The following is a 22,029-nucleotide window of genomic DNA, read 5'->3' on the forward strand; positions in this document are numbered from 1 at the left end:
ATTTATTGGCTGCCAAAAGAGTTTTGCGTTATCTGAAGGGAACTTCAGATTTCGAATTGTTTTATAAGAAAGATGGCAACAAGGAGTTGATTGGATTCACAGATAGTGATTACGCTGGCGATGTTGATGATAGAAAAAGTACATCAGGCTATGCATTTATTTTAAGTTCCGCTGCTGTATCTTGGTCATCCCGTAAACAACCAATTGTTACTTTAAGTACAACGGAAGCAGAGTATGTAGCCGCTGCCACATCTTCAACTCAAGCAATATGGATGAAAAGAATCTATACCCCTTACTAAAATGTGGGTAAGACATGTTACTATTCACAATGAATAGTAACATTTTACTCCCATTTGCCGGACTTTGCGAGCGGGCTTCTACTAACTGTCTGGACTGCATTTGATTTCTACACACCCGGCCCAATATTTCTTCTCAACCCAATAGCTCCCTACTGCAAAACACAATCAGTAAAACCCACTCAATTTTTACTTTCCTCTCTTACCTCAATTATTTTGCCCTCACGAGTCACGACCATCATCTCATCATCTTAAGTTCTCTCCTCCTCCTCCCATTTCATCAAATTTCTTTCTTTGATAGCCATTTTGATCACACCTTTTACTTTTATTTCAGCTACGACTACGATTTGTTTAGTTAAGTCGACCTTACCTTGATTTTGAGGTACGATTTGGATGACGACGGTACAACTCAGATTCAACGATAACTAAGTAGATGATTATGGTAAGTGGTTAATAATTTTTATTCTTATTTTCTGGGCTATGAGTCGAGTTTTTGCGACATTGTTGTCAGATGCAATGCTTTAGATCCTTTTCCGAATACAATTGATACTTGCCATTGATTTATTGTAGTATTGGATTGTCGCAAGGTTTAATTTTGATTATATTTTAAGGGTTTTATCTGTACGATTACCTCAACGACTTAATTGCTTCTTCCCATTTAGTTTGATTCAGTCAGCAACCATACTTTGCGAAACCCTAATTTGCATAGACATGAAGATACTCACATGTTCCTTTGAAGATGGTTCACTTAATAGCTTTATTTATTAATGTTTCATGGATCCTGAGTTATAGCTTGATGATTTTTGCAGTTTTATGGGTGGTTTACATTTTGTGTGCTAATTGATGTTTTTTATTGTTTCAGTTCCCTCTATGCTCGTATGACCGCCTTTCACTTTTATCTTCGTTGGGATCTTAGCTAAAGGTGTTAATTTAATTTCTCCATAGTTCACTTCGTTTTTGCTGTCAAGTTGGTGTATACATTAGAGTCCTCTTGTAGATGATTATGGTAAGTGGGTGATAATTTTATTTTAAATCTTTCTCATCTGGGTAAAAAAAACGCAAGCTTTATAATAAGGTTCTTGATTTAATACGATAGGAGAGATCAAAGACAATATGCTGAGATGGAGTTAAGCTTGGATATACTATGCTCTCAAGACCAATACCAGGATCAAGGTATGTGACTATTTTTATTTGATTTCAATTTCAGTTGGTACATTATAGTGTTGTGAACTCACCGTAGTCATGGACGACAAGAGTATAATGCCGCGGTGACAACGATCAATTTATGCATCAAAAGGGGAACCATTTCTATTTCGTTGTTCCTTTCTTGACATTATTGCAACTTTGCAGGTGTCTATAACGTATAATAGTCATTTTAGAACTTTTTATGAGGAGAAGGTTTTTTTCTTTCACTTTGTTGCTCTTTAAGTCTTTTTGAATATTATACGGTTATAATTAATCTCTCTATTTTAAATAAACAATACAAAAGCTGACATACAATGTTGTTTGAGTAAGATTTCTGACAATCTAATTTAAAAATATAATTTCAGGCATTATAAAGGCGAACAACATAGTATGAACTGAAATTTAGACCGTTTCACTTCATACTTAAGGGAAAGGTCACAAGGTAATGAGGCTTAATTCATTCTTGATCTTAATATCGAACAAGCATAAGAGAAATCTATCGGTTAATTTAATAAAAACCAGAATACACATAATTACTTAAACGTCATTAGAGATAAGACAGGGAAGGTTCCATCCAAATATGTCATTAGTCAATCAGAAAGCGTAGGGCTTGAATGTAACAAAAAAAATTATGTTTTTTGCCCTTTCACTTATAGTGATTTAGCTCTTCCTTCAAGATTTCAACTTTTTTTAAAAAATATATCGTCTGCACACTTTTCAAAAAATCGGCATAATCTTTGATGATTTTATATATTCTACTTAATTTTGATGGACTTCTAAATACTCGCCAAGAGAGTTGGTTGAACTTGCTAATAGAAGGCCTAATTTGCCTTATGGTTGAACTACTCCAGTGTGATGGAGATGGAGCCCGAGCCTGTATCCGGAGCCAATGTCCCCGTCTCAGATGGAGCCTTCCGTACCTATCACCTCTTTTCTTTGTAAGCTTTCATTTCACAAGCCATGTCTTCATCTCAGGTTATTTAATAAACTCAAAACCATCTTGTTTTATAAATTAGTCACAAGATAAATTTTATTCATGTGATATTTCACATGTGTAGTTAGCTTAAGCACCTAAACTCTTGATTATAATGTTGATACGTGATATCTTATACTTAACATAATCTGCCATGACTTCACAATGTTTTGCTGATAACTGAACTCGATGGGTTGTGAACTATTAATGCTCAATTTTTGATTTGAATACCTTTTCAAGTAACGGCTCACTTATTTGAAGCTAGGCTAATAAATTTTGTTGTAAACATAGAGGTATGCCTCGAGGCACTGGGATGTATGCTTGCAGTGGTTAGTCTTTATTAAAGATGTCAATAAGTCAGGTGATGACAGTGGTTATTCTTTTTTATGCTCGCCCCCACCCCCCTTAATGACATGCTCACTTCGTTCATCTAAATAGTTGTCATAAATGGTTTCACATTTATGGAATGCACGCCTTAACTGCAACTAGAGCTGGCAAGTTTGACCCGACCCGAACCCGAGCAAACCCGACTCGACCCGAACCCGAAAATGACCCGACCCGACCCGATGACGACCCGTAACCCGACACGACCCGATTATCAGTGACCCGAACCCGGCTCGACTCGAGAGGGTATGCTGACCCGATATGTGCCCCGAACCCGATATGACCCGACCCGGCGTGACCCGACCCGACTGACCCGATTGCCACCTGTAACTGCAACGTCTTAATAAATAGTAGTTCTTATTTTTTTTTTTTAATCTGGTTTTGCAACCAATTTTGATTCTTGTTTGTTATTTTTTAAATGGTATCATGGTTTGGTTTATTTTTAATGCTCAAATGGGTGTAATTCCTTATATACTCTATAAGTTTTGTTGTTACTTTAAAAACGTATTTAGGTATGTTAATTTGAAAACGGTATTCGGGTTTTGTTGCTTGAACTGCTAAACCCAATATCAGACCTGATAGAAAATCTCAAGCATGACCAAAAACTATTCGCCGGTTTTGGTGATGTAAAAATGTGATTTTAATGAAGAGGAGTCGAACTGAAAACTCAAAGATGATTTTGCTAAACCTCTTGTTGATAGTCAGGTCGAAGCTTCTCTTTGTCTACCTCAAATCATTTTGGGAATAATATTACATGTTTAAGAAAATGAGTTTTTGGTACAGGGTAAAATAGTGCTTGTCGCAAATGGTGATCAGGTGGATACATAATTACATGTGTATATAATGGTGGTAAAATAGTGTCGGATGAGAGTTACATTTTTGTCGACCAAACTTACTAGGGTACATAACTTTTCCCTCAAATTGCCTTACTCTGTATTTTGCTTCTTATTCTTTCAGGGACTTAAGCAACAATATGAAATATTCGAAGTAGAGATGGCTGTGTACAACATGTAGATGGGTTGATACAAAAAAGTAAGATGTTGGCAATCAAAGGAACTTCTGAGTTCTGATTGATTAGTGCAAGGTGTGTTTCTGTTTCTGAACATGCAGAAGTCTGCCATTTTATGCTCTTGGATTGGTGTCATTTGAGCTAAATATTTCAAATCAAATATGGAGATTTAGGTGTTTAAACATGACAAGTAGAAAAACAATTAGGTATATTTGCATGGTATTACAAGGTTAAGCTTAACCAAGGTAGGTATAATGTACTCTTATAATACTTCTTATGCTGCCATGGTTTTTTGGGTAAATATTCGATACAATAGAAGTTAATGATGTGTAGTGTGTGGAGTGAGTCATTGTGAATCACTATTTTCTGAGCATCATACAAACATTCATACTGTGGCATGGGTTGTTCATAAACATGGTGTCTACACTTAAGTAATGATTTCAGAGAATAACAATTATCTGAATCTGAATTGTCTCTGTTTAATCCTCGTAAGCAATTGGTTAACATTAATCCTCATCTGTTTATACTCACATAGTGGTAGAAACTGCGGGTTGTTTTATTACTGGGGTTGATTTTCAATGCTTGTTTATTCGTTCTGAATACATCTTCAACCTTACACAACCAACAAACTTTAGTTATGTGGATTACGCTGAGTTCAACTTTTTCGCTTTTGCTCATATTTGTTATTCAGTGTGCTTTTTGGTGGTGCAATCAAGTTTTTACTTGATGTTTATGAGTGATAGTTAGAGAGGGGGGAGGGGGGGGAGGGGAGAGAGATGTCATGCTTTTTATAGGTTAACGTGCAAGGACTACATCGACACAAATCGACCTTTTTTTTACAGTGAACATCATGTTTATTTAGGCAATCTTCAAGTTGGAAAGTTTTAATTCGGATCAAATTTGCTACGTCCGCTTACAAGCTCTGACTAATAGTAGTAATTGTACCATTTGTACTACATAATAGAAATAGCTAGGACATTAGGGTTCACGATGAGGATGTCATTAACGGAGCAGCCTCCCAAAGACTATCTCCAAATGAATGGCTGGCCCGTAATTAATACACCGATTAGAGAATTGTATATATAAAACATAACTAGCCGCTTTATTGTGTTGTTTTCTTCTGTGTTAAGTTCATTGATCATATACTATGATATTATTTTGAAATTAGAGATGGGAATATGCTGTTAATGAGAGACTAGCAACTTGCTACTACTGATGGCCTAAAATTATCTCCAAACCATAATTATTCATGGAAGGTGACGTTTGTGCATAGATTAGGCAGAATGGCTTAAGAGTCATAGAGAACTTAGGGTGTAATGCAACCTCATGGCTCAATAAGTATAGCCTTTGATTATATGCTATCATTTATCTTAAGCTATGGCTGATAATTTTTCTCTACGTCTTGAGGAGGCAGTGGATAGGGAACGGGAGGGACAAGTGGAGTAGCAAAATGAGAGGAAGGGGAAGTTTTGCCTGGTCTATAACCCGTGGGCTAAGGGAAAAGGGAGGGGAATGACATTTTGATTGAGAGAGAGAGGGGAGGGGAGACACGAGGGGGAGCTTAGTGTAGAACCACCAGTTAGATTGAGGTAAGAGGGAAGGGGTGTGACATGTTGAAGGAGGAGGGAGTGGGGGAGAGAGAGAGAGAGCGGAAGGCCGGAAGGGAGTTAAGCCACATTGGGGTAGCTCAATGGAAGACAACTTGACAAGAAGAGAGAGGGAGAGGAAAGAAAGAGAGATAAAGACAGAGAGATAAAGGGAGGGGAGCGATAAGGGAAAGCTGAATGGATGACAAATGAAATGGAGGACAAGTGAGCTGAGTAAAGAGAGGATGATATACTGATCAAAGAAGAAGATGAGAGAAGAATGGAGGAACATGTGGAGGGGGAGAGTTACATAGAAAAAATGTTTTTTTTTTTTTTTTTTTTTTTTTTTTTTGGGTTTCTAGATGTAAGTTGGGTTTTATTGGTTGTGCTTATGAATGGTAATTGGTCATGATTCGGATAATCGAATTGTGTGTGTGAATTGCCGCCGATATTTTACTCAGTAATTTTAGTAATTTGATGTTTTTAAGTATTGAGATTGTTCTGTTTAGCAGCTACTAATTGGGGCCAAACTACAGTTTTTAATAGAGGAAGGTGTGACAGGTTACCTTGCTGGAAATAGTAGTAGTTTAATTAAGAAATAGGTAACGACTAAAAAGAAGTTTTGAATGGTAATTAGAAGAAATCATCAAAGAAAGTTAGTAGATAACCTTGATTATTATTAGGGTTAATAGGATTATAAGATGGAATTGACATGATAACTTAGGTTCTGACCTGAAAGCTGCAAACTCGCTGGTTTCTCTTCTAGAGTGGAGAATGTTGTTCCCTAATTCTGACCTCATTCAGACTTGGGTTAGTTATTGTGAATTTATGGCAAAGAATAAATTCCCCAAGTAGTGTCGTTTTGTATCTTGTAAGTTATACTCTATGAATTGTGATATGAATCATTGGTGTTGCCCTTTGTATGTTGAGGATATTAGATGATTTTCCCCCTTTTTAGACTAGACTAGCAATTATAAAATGCCTTTCAATGGGTATGAGATAGCTTTATACTTTCTAACACTGTAGGCATGTGGCTTTGAGTAACTAGCTAATAGATTATCGATTTGTCGTTGAGATGTTACAATGTACAGTTATGCTTTAAACTAAACAGGAGTTTGTATTTGCTGTTTTCTGATTTTATTGCGACAGGCTAAACATGGGGCATATTTAAGGGATGAAGACAGTGGGATTCCCTCCACCCATAACCGAGAAATAAGTTTGCGTTTCAACTAAAGTGATGAGGTTGCAAAAAAAGGGGAAAATATTGTCTAACAAATTTGTATCTTCTTTTCAGTTGGCTTGTAGCACAATGCTAAATGTTGGTAGATTTGATGTAATTGAGACTATTTTGGGTGAATGGATGTAGTGAGAGTCTAAGAGATTTAAAGCATATTCGGATAATTAGTTCTATTTTTCGTGAATTGATGTAGTGAGCGACTATTTTTGTAGAACAATGATCAAGTGAAATTCCGTAATACCGGAGACGAAAAACTTCTATGGAACAATTATAATTAGTGATGGCGATATAGGTCACTAAAGCAGCGAAGATAATAACAAACTTTGACGGTACGATAAACAACAATACGAAATGCATGAAGTATTACTAATTCTAATAGGTGAGTCACACTATCTTGGGGTACGGCGCGCGAAGCGCGTCGTACAACAACTAGTACTAAAAAAACTTGGGTATGAAGGAAGTGAAAATACAGTCATTTATTGTGATAATAGCTCAACCATTAAGTTATCAAAGAATCCCGTCTTTCATGGAAGAAGTAAGCATATTCAAGTGCGTTTTCACTTCCTACGTGATCTTGCGAATGACGGAATTATACACTTGAAGTATTGTGGTACAAATGATCAAATAGCTGATGTGTTCACTAAGCCATTGAAGTTGGAAGCATTCCAGAGATTGAGAAAGGAGCTAGGAGTCTGCACTTTACATGAAGTAAACTAACTGTTACATACAGTTTAGTTTAAGGGAAGGAATGAAAAGTAATGTCCATTGAAAGTTAACCGTCTTATGAAGAGTTGTGTCCTTTTATTTAAATAGTTGTGTCCATTCAAAAGTAACCGTCATATGTATATCTATAAATAAGCAAACTTTGTAATCAATAGTTAATCAATTTCAGATTATTATTTTCTTTGTTTCTAACAAAGTACATATTGTGCTTGAAAATCAACCCTCAATGTAGCATGTGCACTAACATAAAAAGTTGGATACCGCACGTAAATTTTCCGATTTAAATTTGCAGCAGTTCGAGAGCATTCGAGAAGAAATGTAGCCGTAAAGTCGATCATTCCCTTGGTCTAGATCGTACGGCTCGGTCTACTTCTAATTTGAAGAAAAGATCGTCGGTTTCTATTGACCATTTAGTTTTTTTTTGGAGGTACATTAAGACTGTTACCGTAGCTAAGAGGACTAAAAGGGAGGAAGTTCACCTAATCCAATTCGACAAGACTTCTATCATCCACCATTCAAGAAAAGTCGTCTTTTTGTTTTAATTTCGTCTATTTGTAATTTTAGCTCGATTAGTTAGATATCTACTAGTGTAGGAGCCTCTAGCGCCCCCACTCTACTTTGCATTGTAGTTGGTTATTATGTAATCGAACCTTATGTTTTAGTGTTGACCTGAAGTATCCCCTATCGACAGTTGGGGCAATCTCTTTCGGGATACTGAAGGCAATTTAATGGGTTGATTCCTTCTAAATTTGGCTTTGTGATTCGCAAGAGTCAAAAATCGAATTCATGACCACTTGTTTAAAATATGAGAGTCCTTATCACTCATAAGAGTTAACTTTGGTCAATCGAACCTTATGTAATCTCGTTTTATTTATAAAGGTTGATTATTGTAAAAAAAGAAAATCTACATTGGTGGACCTATAACGTTATCCATTGAGTCCAACAACAAGCCAATCCAAAATCCAAACAAACACAAACCAACCAATTTCCTTGCAAATCCAAGCATCACAAAATACAAACAATTTATCAACAACACATACATACATGATCATCTTCTTTCACATGAAACCTCTCCATCAAACACTCTAACTTCAATGGAAACCCTTCTTTCTCCACCCAAATTCTCTCCACTTCTCACCAAACACAAACCACAACACTCAAATTCCACCCTTTACACAAAACCCATTTCTTGTTTCCTCAAAAAACAACAAAATTTATCCCAAAAAACACCATCCATTACACTACCAATTCCAACAAGTTGGTTTTCTCACTTAAACCATGGGTTAGCTGCCCTTGCCCTTTCTATGGCCCTAAGCTTCTCCCCGGTTTCGCCTTCTGGGATTGCTAATGCATCTGAATTTGATGTTATAAATGATGGTCCACCAAAAGATTCATATGTTGTTGATGATGCAGGAGTTCTTAGCCGTGTTACGAAATCTGATCTTAAGCGCTTGTTGTCTGATTTGGAGTCCAGGAAGAATTTCCACATTAATTTTATTACTGTTCGGAAATTAACTGTAAGTTTTCCTCACATCATGTTGCAATTTGTTTCTTTACTGCTGTTTACGTATTAATGTATCCTTAACTTCGATCATTTTGTTGCTTTAAAATGTTCCGAATCCTACTAATATTACTTTACTAATTTCTTATAATACTCCGTATCCTTAACTTCGATCATTTTGTGTACGCAATGTTACATACTAATGTGCAAGCAGACAGTGGCGGAGCCCGAATTTTAAGTTAGCAGGGGCGAAAGGGTAATATTTATAAGGGATCTCGAAAAAATTTAAAAATTTGAACTAAAAATTTCCAAATTTTCAAACGTCAGCACGGACGACCGCCCTTACTAGCAGGGGCGGCCGGTGAATTCGGGAGGCCCTGTTCCGATTCTTAGGTTGAGGCCCCAAAACAATTAATTGTCATTTACTTGAGATCCTAAACGAAAACTATTAAAAATAAAAATTTGAGAAAAAATGAAAGGTTAAGATATATGAAAAAAAATGCTATGCTTTATTTTAGGCATATACTTAAAACACAAATTATATAAATAAGACCGTTTTATAAATCATATCATGAGACGATTCACTTTTATAAAATATACAATACTTCATATTTGTTTATTTGTAATAAATATCTTGTCTTTTATAGAATAAAAATATCTCACACAATAATTAATAGTTTAATATAAAGAGTAATATAAATAAAAGAAATTAAAAGATGGAGATATAACAAAAGAACTCAGAACTCAGAAAGGTAAAAAAGTATACTTTTTTGTAACACGCTTAAATAAATAAATTTTAAAAAAAAATTGCCTATTGATGGGAAATGGGGATGCACGTGTGTTTTGGGTAAACAAAGATGTTGTGGAGTGTAGAGTAGTGACTCCTAGAGTAGTCCACAAGGAGGAAAAAGGTCAAAATCATTTTCATTTAATGTTATGAATTGGGCTTAGATTTTGGGGCCCTATTTCCCCTTGGGCCCCTGTGTTGTGAACCTAATTGCACAGCCTTTGGGCCTCCCCTGCTTACTAGCCCCCTCGCTCCACCACTGCAAGCAGACTGTTTTAGAATGATCGGTAATAAAAATCGAGTTGAATTGCATCGATATTCGACAGTTTACCAATCCACAATAAAACCATTTTGTTTTGTGAGTTACTGTGTTTGAAGTAGTTCACTAATAATGTGGAATGGCAAACGCTAAAACAAGCTGACATTTGGTATTATGTTTGGTTTTAGAGCAAAGCTGATGCTTTTGAGTTTGCTGATCAAGTCTTGGAGAAATGGTATCCTACAGTTGAAGACGGCGACAACAAAGGGATTGTTGTGCTGGTGACCAGCCAAAAGGAAGGTGCTGTCACTGGAGGACCGTCTTTCGTCAAGGCTGTTGGAGACACTATTCTTGATGCTACTGTCTCCGAGAATCTTCCTGGTATAACTTCACAATCCATTCGTAGACGTGTTCATTGTAGATTTGTAGATAGCATTAGTCTCTCTTGAACTGGTTTAGGGTTACATTTCTAACAACAGCAAATTCTGTGACTGAAATTTCAGTATTGGCAACCGATGAAAAATACAATGAAGCTATTTACACGAGTGCCAAGCGGCTAGTGGCGGCTATTGATGGTCTGCCTGACCCTGGCGGTCCATCATTCAAAGACAACAAACGGGAATCAAATTTCAAGTCGAAAGAAGAGACCGATGAGAAGCGAGGTCAATTTAGTCTTGTGGTTGGAGGCTTACTAGTCATTGCCTTCGTCGTCCCTATGGCACAATATTATGCTTATGTATCTAAAAAATAGGCATAAATTTTTGTAAAGTTCATGTACAAACAAGAAAATTTGAAAAGTAGAACAACTGATCGATGAGGAATTTCAGTACTGCAAATTCTTATTCTTCTGTTCTTTACTAATAAGGATCGTTGCGGCATTGGAAGCACACCTGCATAACTCACTAGCCAAAAACTGTCTCCAAAATACAAGTTTGAAAACATTGAGAATTGCTTAAAACAAAATGCTTTTCAATTAAATACAAAAGGTCCTGTGACTAGCATAAGCTATTCTTTCTGCTTGCTCTTATTATTTGACAGAAAACGACCCATTTGAAACAATCAAAATGCCAACAAAATATTTCGATGCTAAATTGAACGAGACCAAAGAAATATAATGTTTGCCACTTTGCGACAAGACCAACTTTTGAGTTTTAAAAGAAAATAGCGGGACATAAGAAGTTAAGTTCATTCTCCGGCCAACTATTACAAAGAAAATTCCTGAACTAAACAATACTCCTAACTGGCTCCCGTCCCCGGTGAAAAGCCCAAAGGATTGAATCTTCGTAACCCCTCACCGAGTACATAAACGAGACATATCAACTCAGCCCGTGTGACGCAGACAAAACAGAGCCTTGTTCTGACTCCCAATAGATCAAAGACCAAATTGGACATGTAGTAACAGCATACCTGTATACCCAAGATATCAGTCACAACAAAGTATTGTAATTTCAATGTAATATGTATTCTGAATGCTGAAAGCTTGCTGGCGAATAAAAAACAAGAAAATATTTTAAATATATACTCATAGACCAGTTTTTATATCATGTTAATAGGACACATTTAGCATATCTTCATCCACCAGTGACTAGTCATGGGAGCATCCGATTCACTTTATTTTATTTAGGAGCTCGCTTGATAGCTCACATAGAGAATAAAGGGCATAAGCTGGAGGTCATATTTTGACACTGGTTCAGACAAAATTGGTTGCTATAAGAAATGAAGCACCGGTGCCTCATTTAGGGGAATACACTGCCACCACGTTGCATCCGCTACCTCAAGATAATTATTGGTAATCTCCCTCGAAAAAATCTATATGTTGCTCATGTCTTCCTAGCCTATAAGCAATTTATAGGCCATACCTTGGTGGTATACTGGTATAAAATGCAAACTATTATGCCAATAAAGATAGAGTGTCTGATGGTTATACACATTTTGGTATCAGCCCCTACTTGTGCAGGATCTTGTAATGCGGTTTTCTACGGTTCATAAGACGCTTTGCCAAATACTCCAACACTGAGCTTTTTTCAATTAAAACCCCTATTAAATGGAACATTTGAATCAATAGATGTAGCTACAAGTACTCAAAATATTGTTAACATTTCTTGCAATATATCAAGAACATCAAATCATTACAATTACTCAAACAGCTATCAAAAACTCAAATGCAAAAGACTTTCCCCTTAATTACAATCAATCATCCCGAAGTCGCATCTTCAGTGCTCCAACAATGCTCAATGTAGGAAAGTCGCATCTTCATTGCTCCATCAGATGCTCAATAAATGTAGTAAAGATGCGCCAGTCAGGTGTAGGGCTTGTGAGCATGATTAAAAACCCCTACCCATTTTGATCATTATGAATAAGACCATTGAAAATGGTGATAAACAAAACTAAAACATACTCAAACGAACACCCAAGTTTCAGGATCTCGGCAAAAAACCCGAAATCGTAACAACCTAAGAGGCGGTAACAAATAGCGAGGATGGCCATGGAACGCATATCGGATCGGATACCGGGTTACTCGAGATCTCTGACCATGACACCGAATAACCGGTTAAAAGCAATAATCAAAGGTCACCATAGAAGAAACAGCACTCGGTATAAGAGATATTATTGAGGGGAATTTGGAGATTTGGAAACAGTAATTAAACTTTGGGTACTGAAATTAAATTGGAAAGGAAGTTAAAATAGAATAAAAGGAAATGAGATCCCAGAAATCGAAGATTGAAACAAGAAATAGAAAGGAGAAAGAGTACCAGATGTTGAGGACTCGGACTCCAGGGTTTTGAGGCTTATTTATTTCTTTGATTTGGTAGAGGTATTCTTCCGGCCATCTATTTTCTTGAATTTTATAGTAAGAGTTGGAAATTAGGATTTTTTTTACATGGTACTCGTATTTTTTCAAATTTTACGAGTGCTTACTAGTATTTTTCTAAAATATCGGTATTTTTAAATTTAATGAAAATATCTCAAAATATTTAAAATGAATTAATTTGCCTCTTTTAAACATTTATTTTATCACTTTTAATTGATATTTTGACAATAATTTGTGGCACAATAGCATAAATAATTGTTTACTTAATTGTAAAATTATTATTATTTTTTTACAAAATTTTTGAAAACTCAATTTTTAATAGTTTGGATATTTTTAGAACTATTTGCTAACATTAAGGATATCTGTGGTATTTTTAAAACTAGAGGGTACCGCGTAAATTTCGAAAATACATAAGAGTATCACGTAGAAAAACCCTATAAATTATAACATAAGGTAGTTTTAAACTCGTGCAATTTTCCACGTATATGCTTTCCGAAAAATTAGTAAACAAACAAATACGGAGTATTAATAATCATACACAATAATTTGTACCGTAGGTCTCATGAGATACCCTCTCCCACTAATAGGGGGAAAAGAAATTCAGTAGGTCGTTCATCCATCATGTGAGAGGTCTCTCACTAACGTTATTGAAAGACCGTCTACCTCATTTATATTTGTAAGCTTTCAATAACGTAGTTGCTCATTTATGGACGCACTTTACTCTTTCACGGACTTTTTGTCATTTATTTTCCATATCTTACCCTTACAAAAAAACACTCTCTCTAATTTTCTTTCTCACAAGATTAATCAAATCCGTCAAATTAATCAACTATCATGTCGATTAAGTTAGAATTTGTATTTACTTTTTATTTACCTTATTAACGTTGTTACGCGTAGATTAAACTATTTAGACTAATGAAATTAGGGTTTGCAAAAATAATTGTCAATTGAAAATTTATGGTCGGAATCTTGCGTGTGCTACGGTTGTAGGGCTGGTCAGCAGGAGAATGAGTTTACCCATTCGACTACCCGCATGTTTTCCTTCATCGTTCCTCTTGCACTTTGTGCTTCTTTTACTAGAAGCAAAGAGAGGACCTGGCTACGCCTCTGGCATATGAAGCAACAATTGTTTTTACAATGCTGAAAATCAATTTAGTCGTCCAAAATTAGTAAATTTTTGGTTTCAAGCAATGCCCTTTCACTTTTCTGGGTTCTAATGTAATTAAACAACCTAATTATACTTCAAGTTTGAGAATTCTGTCGAATTGTTGCCACGTTTTCTCGCAAAATATGATGAATGTTACTGTGATTTCGATTCCCACGCGGTAAATTCTCGTCTTTGATTATCAATTGAATTGGAATGAAGAGAAAATGAAAAATAAATAAAAGGGTATAATTGTCATTTACGTTCATGGAAAAGTAAAACCCGTCCACACCACCCTTCAATAATTCAATGTGTATCTTCCTTGTTGCTGTGCATTAAAAGTTATTCCGTATATAATACGAATGCAGTCAAATCAGATGTATTTTGCCACAAATCCGATAGTTTTTTGTACATGCGAAGTTTGGGCACACTCTAATTAATCGCGAGTGGCTCTAATCCGCGAGTGGTAGTTGATCGATAGATTTCTTGATTTTGAAACAAAGAGGAGAGAAAATGACAAGGATAAAATTGTAAAAGTTGTAGGTAAAAGAGTAAAATTCGTATGTGGAAAAGTAATTCCGCTATTTTTTGGTGACAAACTCGACGACAAGGCATGAACTCAGGCCAAAAATACTCCACAAGTACTCTTAGGGAGACTTGAACCTGGATATCCCGTAAATTTTACCAAAGTTTTAACCACTTTCATGTTCTTATTTTCGAATGATTCTTAACTGCTCGTGTATTAATGTTTACAATCAACAGCTTTCATTTCCAATGGAGGCAAAAAACGTTAGAATATAACAAGAACATTCACTTGTTTACACACGACAACATAAACAACCGTACATCCGACCTCTTATATGATTCCATATATGGAATCAAATTCGATACCTTGATTGAATCAGTTAAATCCCTAACGACCATATTGGCTTGAGAGGTTGTATCCAGAAAACATTTGAAAGTATCGATATTCCGTATCACTGAAGCAATTAAAGCCACAGGACGAGACTTCATTTCTTGACTGAAGAATTCCATAGTAGCAGCTTCCACTTTTGCTTTATCGGACTCAACACAAACATCATTCTTGTATCCAAACTTTTCTCCACCGGAAACTAGACCTTGTGGAGTAGGGTGCGATTTGCTATCAATGGTTTTGTCACGTTGTAGAAGAAGAGTAAGTACTCGAACAAGATGAGGGATACATGATGGATCATATATTACATCAGCGCCCAAACTGCAAGCAGTTGAACAAAAATTTGAGCATGGTCACTCTGGTTTTGAGTCCGCATTTTATACTAACTCGCATTTTAATCCACATTTTATCACGCTCCTTAATTTTTTTTTTGCACCAAAACAAGTGGGTTTTAGGCCATATAGAAGACACCTTAACCTTATTGCAAACACAAAGATCCATCCCTATATGTACCCCGTATTTTCAAGAAGCTTCAACGATGCTCATAAAGTTTTTCAAACACCTTTTCCTCTTTATAGGGTTTCTATAAAATTGTTGTCGCATATCTCAGAGGAAAATACACTAAGCTAAAGAGCAACCTTGACCTCAAATCTTTACTGTTACTTTTTTCCTACGTCAAGGAAGTTTCATTCAGGTAAAACGCCTAATAGGAACTATCAGAGAGAAGCTCCCCTCAATTATCAATTTAGGACCAAATCTCTAGTAGTCCCACGGAGATGAGACCGCTATAGACCATGCAAAATAACACGGAGTATGTCATCGGCTAGTTTTCTTCCGAAGGAAATTTGTTATCTTTGCGGTGTCTATGGTCTACATATTTCCTGACACCAGAATAGGATGGTTTGCCAAAACTTACACATCACACTGACTTGCTAGTTGCTACTAGCATAGTTGTGTTAGTTGCAAGATTGGCATAAAATTTATAGACAAATAAATTAAACATCAGCATATAACAATTGAAAACAACACCTGGAGATGACATAAAGAGAGCTATTAGTTCTTACACAATATCTGGCATGAATTGCTGAAGCTCGCTTTCCCTCGCAGATTCCCAAGGGAAATGAACACATTGGACCTGAGTCGAAGGATAATACAAAACTTTTTTTGTTACTGCAAACTAACAACCTCTTTCTTGATATTAGCAGATCCAAAGTATATTTAAAAAGAATGCACTTCTAATGCATACCAATTACCATCAGAATACTCTCAGAGCTAACTTGTACAATCTACTCTCTAGATTAGTCGACATTGTTATTGGTTATCATGTGTGTACAAAACTAAGGAATGAATTTTTTTAAGACAGAAAAAGTTGTAAGGTTTTTAAGTTTTTTTTTAAAAGAAAACACATACGGATGTAGAAAATAAGAGACAAGAGAATGACACAACTATGTCACTGCATGTTCCTCTCGTCATAGCTCAAGATACTATACATCGTTGACCAGTATTCACAAATCAGTGAGCCGGATGAAGGTTGGCCAGCTATGTAACTGCATTTTCCTCTTGTCAGAGCTCATTTTCCCTTTCCAATACAGCCAAATACTCGCTATTCTTTGCCATTGGAATAACGGAAAAAAGAAAAAAGGCTCACTAAACTAACATGCTTGTGGCAGGTGACGTAGCAAACGATTGATGCAGAGCGTGACGTGATTTTCATTATGGGTCATGTGGAAGCATCTCTGTGTTCAACACAAAGTGTAAGGCTGCTTGCGTATGTCACAGACCGTGAGTGGTGGTATACAACACTCTATTAGCATCATTCACTAACACGGAGAAATGAATATCAGAGAAACAAACACAAAATCACCCCCTACCTCACGATGGGTGGGATCCATTTTAGGCACGGAGGTAGGTCAATATTGTTCATTTATAATGAACCATTAAGGCAAAAGAAAATGTATTTGCACAAGCAGCAACTGGATCATTAAGGCAAAAGAAAATGTATTTGCACGTGTCCAAACAGAGGAAAGATGATCAAGACTTACAGTAGATGAGCCAGAGACAGATTTGCTATCTATATTGCCAACCTTATTCATTTCCAAATTAACCTTCAAGTTTGCTAAAGTTGACTCATCACCGTCAGTCAGGATCACCTGGATTTATGGCAAAAATAGGAAGGAGAAAGAATGAAATAAGAATATGTCAACACAGGATAATGGGGTGAAAAGGTTTCTGAACATCGCAGATAAAGGAAGAAGACGTTGCAAAGCCATAAAATCGTAGGCCACCACATCAAAAGGCAGAAACATGAGAGAAGTAATTTCAAACAAATCAATCCACATTGAATAGAAGGATGAGCGAAAAGACAAAAAAACTGTAACGATGACAGGGAGCAAAAGGGGCCTAGGGGATGTATTTTATGATTCTGAGATAGAAGACAGAAATGACGAAAAAGAGAAACAAGCTCTAAGAAATGGTTGCAACTTGCAATATTTTATGACGGATAAGGTGTTAGATGCTCTGAAATTTGTTTCAAGAGGTTAACAAGTTCTGCATGATTGCATACATACGGTTATATCATGTAAAGTACAATAACATTATCAACGCATTATCACAATCGAGAACATATGCCTTCTAGTCAAGCAATATGGGAGGAAAACAAGGATTAAAAAAAATTTAACATGTGAAAGGCAAAACCAATGTCCAGGTATGCCACATTGGCAATTTATCAAGATTACAGCACAAAATATATACTCCGTATAAAGTAATAATGAAAAAAAGGTACATTATATCAGACCTGTGACGCTTTAGCATGTTGAAGACAAATGCCAACCAGACCTACTCCCGATCCAACCTGTTTCACATACAACAAAAAAGGCACAGTTATTGTTTCAGCTGATTCGATACTAGAGCCTTAAGAACTTCAAATGCATCACATCAAAAATAAAATGCAATTTACATAACCAGAATGGCTCAACCAGCCAAGTGATGGCACACAGACTGCTACACGGCTGCTTCTAGCACATTAATCACAAATTTGCAAGACTAAGAATCTAAGATGGAGGCAAGCAAAAGCAGAATAAAAACATGCTTATTTCGCACAATTAAGCACAAAAATGATGCAGTTGTGGTCTTCTGGATAAACTATTTTTTTTTTCTAAAAATGCATCAGTGCTATACATTACCTCAAAACAAGTTTTTCTTGTAAACACTTCAGGGAATGAAAGAATGAACTCCGAAAGAAAAAGACTAGACGGCCAAAGAGCACACCTGCAGGTATAATAGAGAACATAATAAGCTTTACTAGGAATGTGAAAATGGATAACAGGCTGCAAACTTTTGGTGCCAAGAGTTCAGTGCAAAACCAGGTAAAACTAATGACAAGGAATAACCCACTATTCCCCTAACAAATATAGCTAGAAGCAGCAAAACTGAGTTATTAGTGTAATATGTAATTTTTAACTAGTTATGTTTTGGTGCATTGTAAATTTTCAACGGGATCATTTGTTTGTCTATGTTTTGGATTTTAAATTTTTTAATCGTCACAGATTAGAATGTCTTTCTATGCAGCCAGCTTTTAAAAGCAACAATTTTGCAGGGGATTTAACACTAATAGAACAGGAATATATATCCATAATATCATATACTCACAAGAAACAAGAGTAATTTAGTTATTACATTCTCAAACATTCTGTGCTCGGAAGTCGGAACTGTTTATCTATCATTTATATAGACACAGGAAAATAGAAATCAATACCTATATAAAGAAGAAATTAGCATATCTGCACAGATCAAAACAGAACTACAAAAACATGGTCACACAGATTATGAGATTGAAATCAGCTTCTTTATTTTGGCTTTTATCCTTTGGGTATCAATGCCAGGTAAATTGTAGTTAAGAAAGTTTCTTTCATAAAAGTTTCCGAGTGATCAACGACAAATTCTACATTTTAGTTCAAATAAATAGCATATATTGATCAAATATATTACAGTATATAATAAATAAGAAAAGAGAAAAATATCCCATCTGATATTATACACATAACAGAAAAAAAAAAAAAAAAAAAAAAAAAAAAAAAAAAAAAAAAAAAACTATGAGAAGAAGGCTTACCCAGTATCCCCTTGCAGCATGTTGAGAGAACATCTCAATGGTATGAGAACCTTTATTGGGCCTGGAAGTAGCAAATATTTACAGACGTAAGAGAAACTTTGGGTGAAATCCGCCAACAGGCAATAATAAGTCGAATTCCTTATTTGGCTCTTAGATCAATAGCCATGTCCTTACTATCGTTAAAAAGAAATGAAATGCATTTGACAACCCATGAATCAGCCTTCTCTGCCCCATCTTCCTTCAAATTTTTAGAGAGTAAGTCAGTTTCTAACAGCATTTGATTGTAACCACTACTAAGAAGCAACCAGGAGCAAAAACAAAGCTCCTGAACCATAACTGACCTTCACTGATACCATGTAGCAAGCATAGCGTTCATAAAACTCATCCATTACACTGCCACCAGTTGATTCAATTTCTCTAATGAGGTTCTTCATAACACTTTTCAAGTAGGGTTCATGAGCATATGCATCCTGCAATAGTCAATAACAATCATAAATTATACTATTTTAAACATAAGATGGAGCACGGTTACCCCAAATATTTCCGAGAGTTATTTTATTAAAAAAACTGTCATGACATTAACCACTAGACCGACCTAATATCCACAAATGCCCGTATAAAAGAAGCAAGAGAAGCCGATCACAATCTTTTGAAAGCCAACACAAGAGGTGGTATAAGAAAGCATTTACATAAGCGTCGATGTGGTTCAATCCTAAACACAGATTATGACTAGCTTACAGATATACGATACAAACTAATGACCATCTATTTGACCCAATGAACCATCCATTGGCAGCTCAACGTATTGGATACCTAGGTGAGAGTACCTCACTAGCTTATATCAGTTATATGCAAGCTCAAATTCATTTCTTGTAAGAAATAAGGATGATTCGTCAATGTCTCTCGATAACTAGAAGGGATAAATCATTACAACAACAAAAACAAGGGCACTAACAAAATGCGAGGTAAGGGGGGGACGGATGGACGCAACCATACCAATTTAGTGAGCCATTTCATTCCATCATTTTGCTTTAATCATTATAGCTCCTTAGTTAAAAATTATATGGGACATTAACTTACATTGTTCTGCATATTCAGTGAGTACATATTTTCAGTAAATGCTCTAAAAAAAGGCCCTTTTTCTTGGTGAAGGGAGCCACAGGTCCACAACCCACAAGGTCATGGTTGATGTTGCCTGAGCAAATTAAGATTAATGCTAAACTTCACCGATGTACTAATCTTACGGCCTAACCTTAAAACGGCCTTATACACTCATATGACTACACACATAGATTCCACACAATTGTTAAATCCACCACAAACAGCAAATTAGAGACTACAAGCTACACTAATCATATGGCCGTAAAAGGCAAAACAAATGCTGGACTTATTCCAGCAAAGAAAAACAATCAATAAACAAGAATGCACAAAGAGAAGTACAATACAATAATAGGGCAATTCAAACTTGCAAACTAATGTCCACTCAAATGACGGAGTCAGGATTTATCGTTAAGGGGAGTACTGATGGAATAAGGCAAATTAGAAAGACAAAAGAATCGGAATTTTAATTGGAAATTTCTCATTGTTCAAGTGGGCAACCGCCCCTACTCTCCCACTCTATCTCCATTGTCCACCAATTGGTCAAGATATCTTCAGTACGATTACTGCTGGAAATAGGGGGGCTAGCAGGGACGCTCGCTCATTTAACTAAAATGTCCTTTTTTTCAGTCCTACCTAACGAAAAATCCTGGCTCCGTCAGACCGTCACTTAAATGAGTGATGAATATCGTACGAGACGTATATGTTGACTCAAACTATTACTGATTAATGATAATGAAGGGTGCATACAGTTCGGTTAATGCAATGTGCCCAAATGAACTGTTGGACATCCTGTGTGATGGACCCACCTCCACATTTCCTGCAAAATTATGAACTGTTAATCATTTTACAAAGTTTCAAGAATATAAATTTGGGAATTGAATTGAGATTAAGGAGTTACCTTGCAAGGGAAATTAAGTGTTGAGGAGGTTCCATGGAGAGAAAAGCAGCAAGTAAGTGTCGCTTTGGGAGGTCCATTGTCGTCATGTCGAGCTCCATGGTTTGAACTTTGGATTTGGCAAGTCAATTAAATCTGGGGTTTTAGTGGGGTTTAGGTAAAATTGTCTTAACTCAAAATGTCTGGATCCGGATTAATAATGATAAATTAAACGTCTCTCTAGGGCTTCTCTTTAGGGTTTCCCTGTGTGAGTCTTCGTCATAGTTTATCTTTGATTCTTCCTTCCCGCTCAAGGTTTTCCTCTACGGTGGTTCGTAGGTTGGTTTTCCTTTGTTTGCTTCTGTTCTTTTTTCTAGTTAGGGTTTGGTTGTTTTGGTAGTTTGGTGTTGTTGATTGTTAGGGTTCGGCTCTTGGTAGGGTTTGTGGCTTTTGTTAGATTTATGGGAAGTAGGAAGGGGAAAGAAGTGGTGGACGAAGGCAGTAGTAGGGGGAGTATGGCTTTCGAATGGGAGGTTGGGGGTGTTGAGGATCAGACGGTGAAGACTGAACTTATCTTGGTGGGCAAGATTTGGGCAACGAAGGTAGTTAATGGGCGTGCCGCTATCGATACGATGTTCAGGTTGTGGAATCCAAGAGGCAAAGTTGTAGGTAGCGTGGTGGATGCTCGGGAGAAACTGTTTATGTTCAAGTTCGAGGATTTGCGTGATAAGGTGAAGGTTATGGAGGGACAACCTTGGCACTTTGACAAGTTTGTTTGGTGTTTTAATGAACCTTGTGATGAAGGGAGAATTTCGGATACTCCATTGTTCCAATTACCTATGTGGGCGTGCATCTATGATCTTCCTATTAAGGGGCGCACGAATTTGGCGAACCCGAGCAAGTCTTGCGCATTGGGTAGGTTTATTGCAAAAGATGAGGTTGATGCACCGAATTGAACGTATGGTTCGAATTCGAATTTTGCACGATATTAGAAAGGCTCAAGCCCATTTGTTGAAAGTCGAATGCCGAGTGGAAGAGTTGATAAGTTTGTCGTGAAGTATGAACGGTTCTGCATTGTTTTGTTATGGTTGTGGGGTGTTGGGTCATGGGGTTAAGGATTGTGAAAGAGGTCCTTAT

General features: G+C 36.5%; 2 protein-coding genes and 2 long non-coding RNA genes across 10 annotated transcripts; 2 read left to right on the forward strand and 2 right to left on the reverse strand.

Annotated features, from left to right (window-relative positions):
* Positions 1 to 418: 418 nt before the first annotated feature.
* Positions 419 to 6,924, forward strand: LOC141647302 (uncharacterized). Of its 7 annotated transcripts, XR_012545709.1 has the most exons (8): positions 435 to 738; positions 1,159 to 1,302; positions 1,393 to 1,469; positions 1,647 to 1,694; positions 1,847 to 1,923; positions 2,333 to 2,419; positions 3,796 to 3,922; positions 6,583 to 6,924. It is a non-coding gene; the product is annotated as an uncharacterized LOC141647302 (long non-coding RNA). The 7 variants fall into 7 exon arrangements; XR_012545711.1 differs by having other exon boundaries at positions 419 to 738; positions 1,393 to 1,694; positions 2,333 to 2,456; XR_012545706.1 differs by having other exon boundaries at positions 430 to 738; positions 1,393 to 1,694.
* A 1,380-nt stretch (positions 6,925 to 8,304) lies between these two features.
* On the forward strand, positions 8,305 to 10,776 carry LOC141647303 (UPF0603 protein At1g54780, chloroplastic). Its single transcript, XM_074455437.1, has 3 exons — positions 8,305 to 8,910; positions 10,129 to 10,321; positions 10,444 to 10,776. The coding sequence occupies exons 1-3, from the start codon at positions 8,488 to 8,490 to the stop codon at positions 10,689 to 10,691; spliced, it is 864 nt and encodes a 287-aa protein (XP_074311538.1). The 5' UTR covers positions 8,305 to 8,487; the 3' UTR covers positions 10,692 to 10,776.
* Positions 10,777 to 11,943: 1,167 nt separating this feature from the next.
* On the reverse strand, positions 11,944 to 12,813 carry LOC141647304 (uncharacterized). The gene is made up of 2 exons (XR_012545713.1): positions 12,694 to 12,813; positions 11,944 to 12,467 (listed from the first exon to the last, which is right to left on the reverse strand). It is a non-coding gene; the product is annotated as an uncharacterized LOC141647304 (long non-coding RNA).
* Positions 12,814 to 14,641: 1,828 nt separating this feature from the next.
* Positions 14,642 to 21,259, reverse strand: LOC141647305 (uncharacterized). Its single transcript, XM_074455438.1, has 10 exons — positions 20,917 to 21,259; positions 20,766 to 20,835; positions 19,259 to 19,387; positions 19,092 to 19,155; positions 18,918 to 18,978; positions 17,992 to 18,076; positions 17,604 to 17,660; positions 16,852 to 16,959; positions 15,874 to 15,944; positions 14,642 to 15,130 (listed from the first exon to the last, which is right to left on the reverse strand). The coding sequence occupies exons 1-10, from the start codon at positions 21,012 to 21,014 to the stop codon at positions 14,707 to 14,709; spliced, it is 1,167 nt and encodes a 388-aa protein (XP_074311539.1). The 5' UTR covers positions 21,015 to 21,259; the 3' UTR covers positions 14,642 to 14,706.
* Between the last annotated feature and the right edge of the window lie 770 nt (positions 21,260 to 22,029).

The sequence above is a fragment of the Silene latifolia genome, chromosome 3, assembly GCF_048544455.1.
Source record: "Silene latifolia isolate original U9 population chromosome 3, ASM4854445v1, whole genome shotgun sequence".
Lineage (NCBI taxonomy): Eukaryota > Viridiplantae > Streptophyta > Magnoliopsida > Caryophyllales > Caryophyllaceae > Silene > Silene latifolia.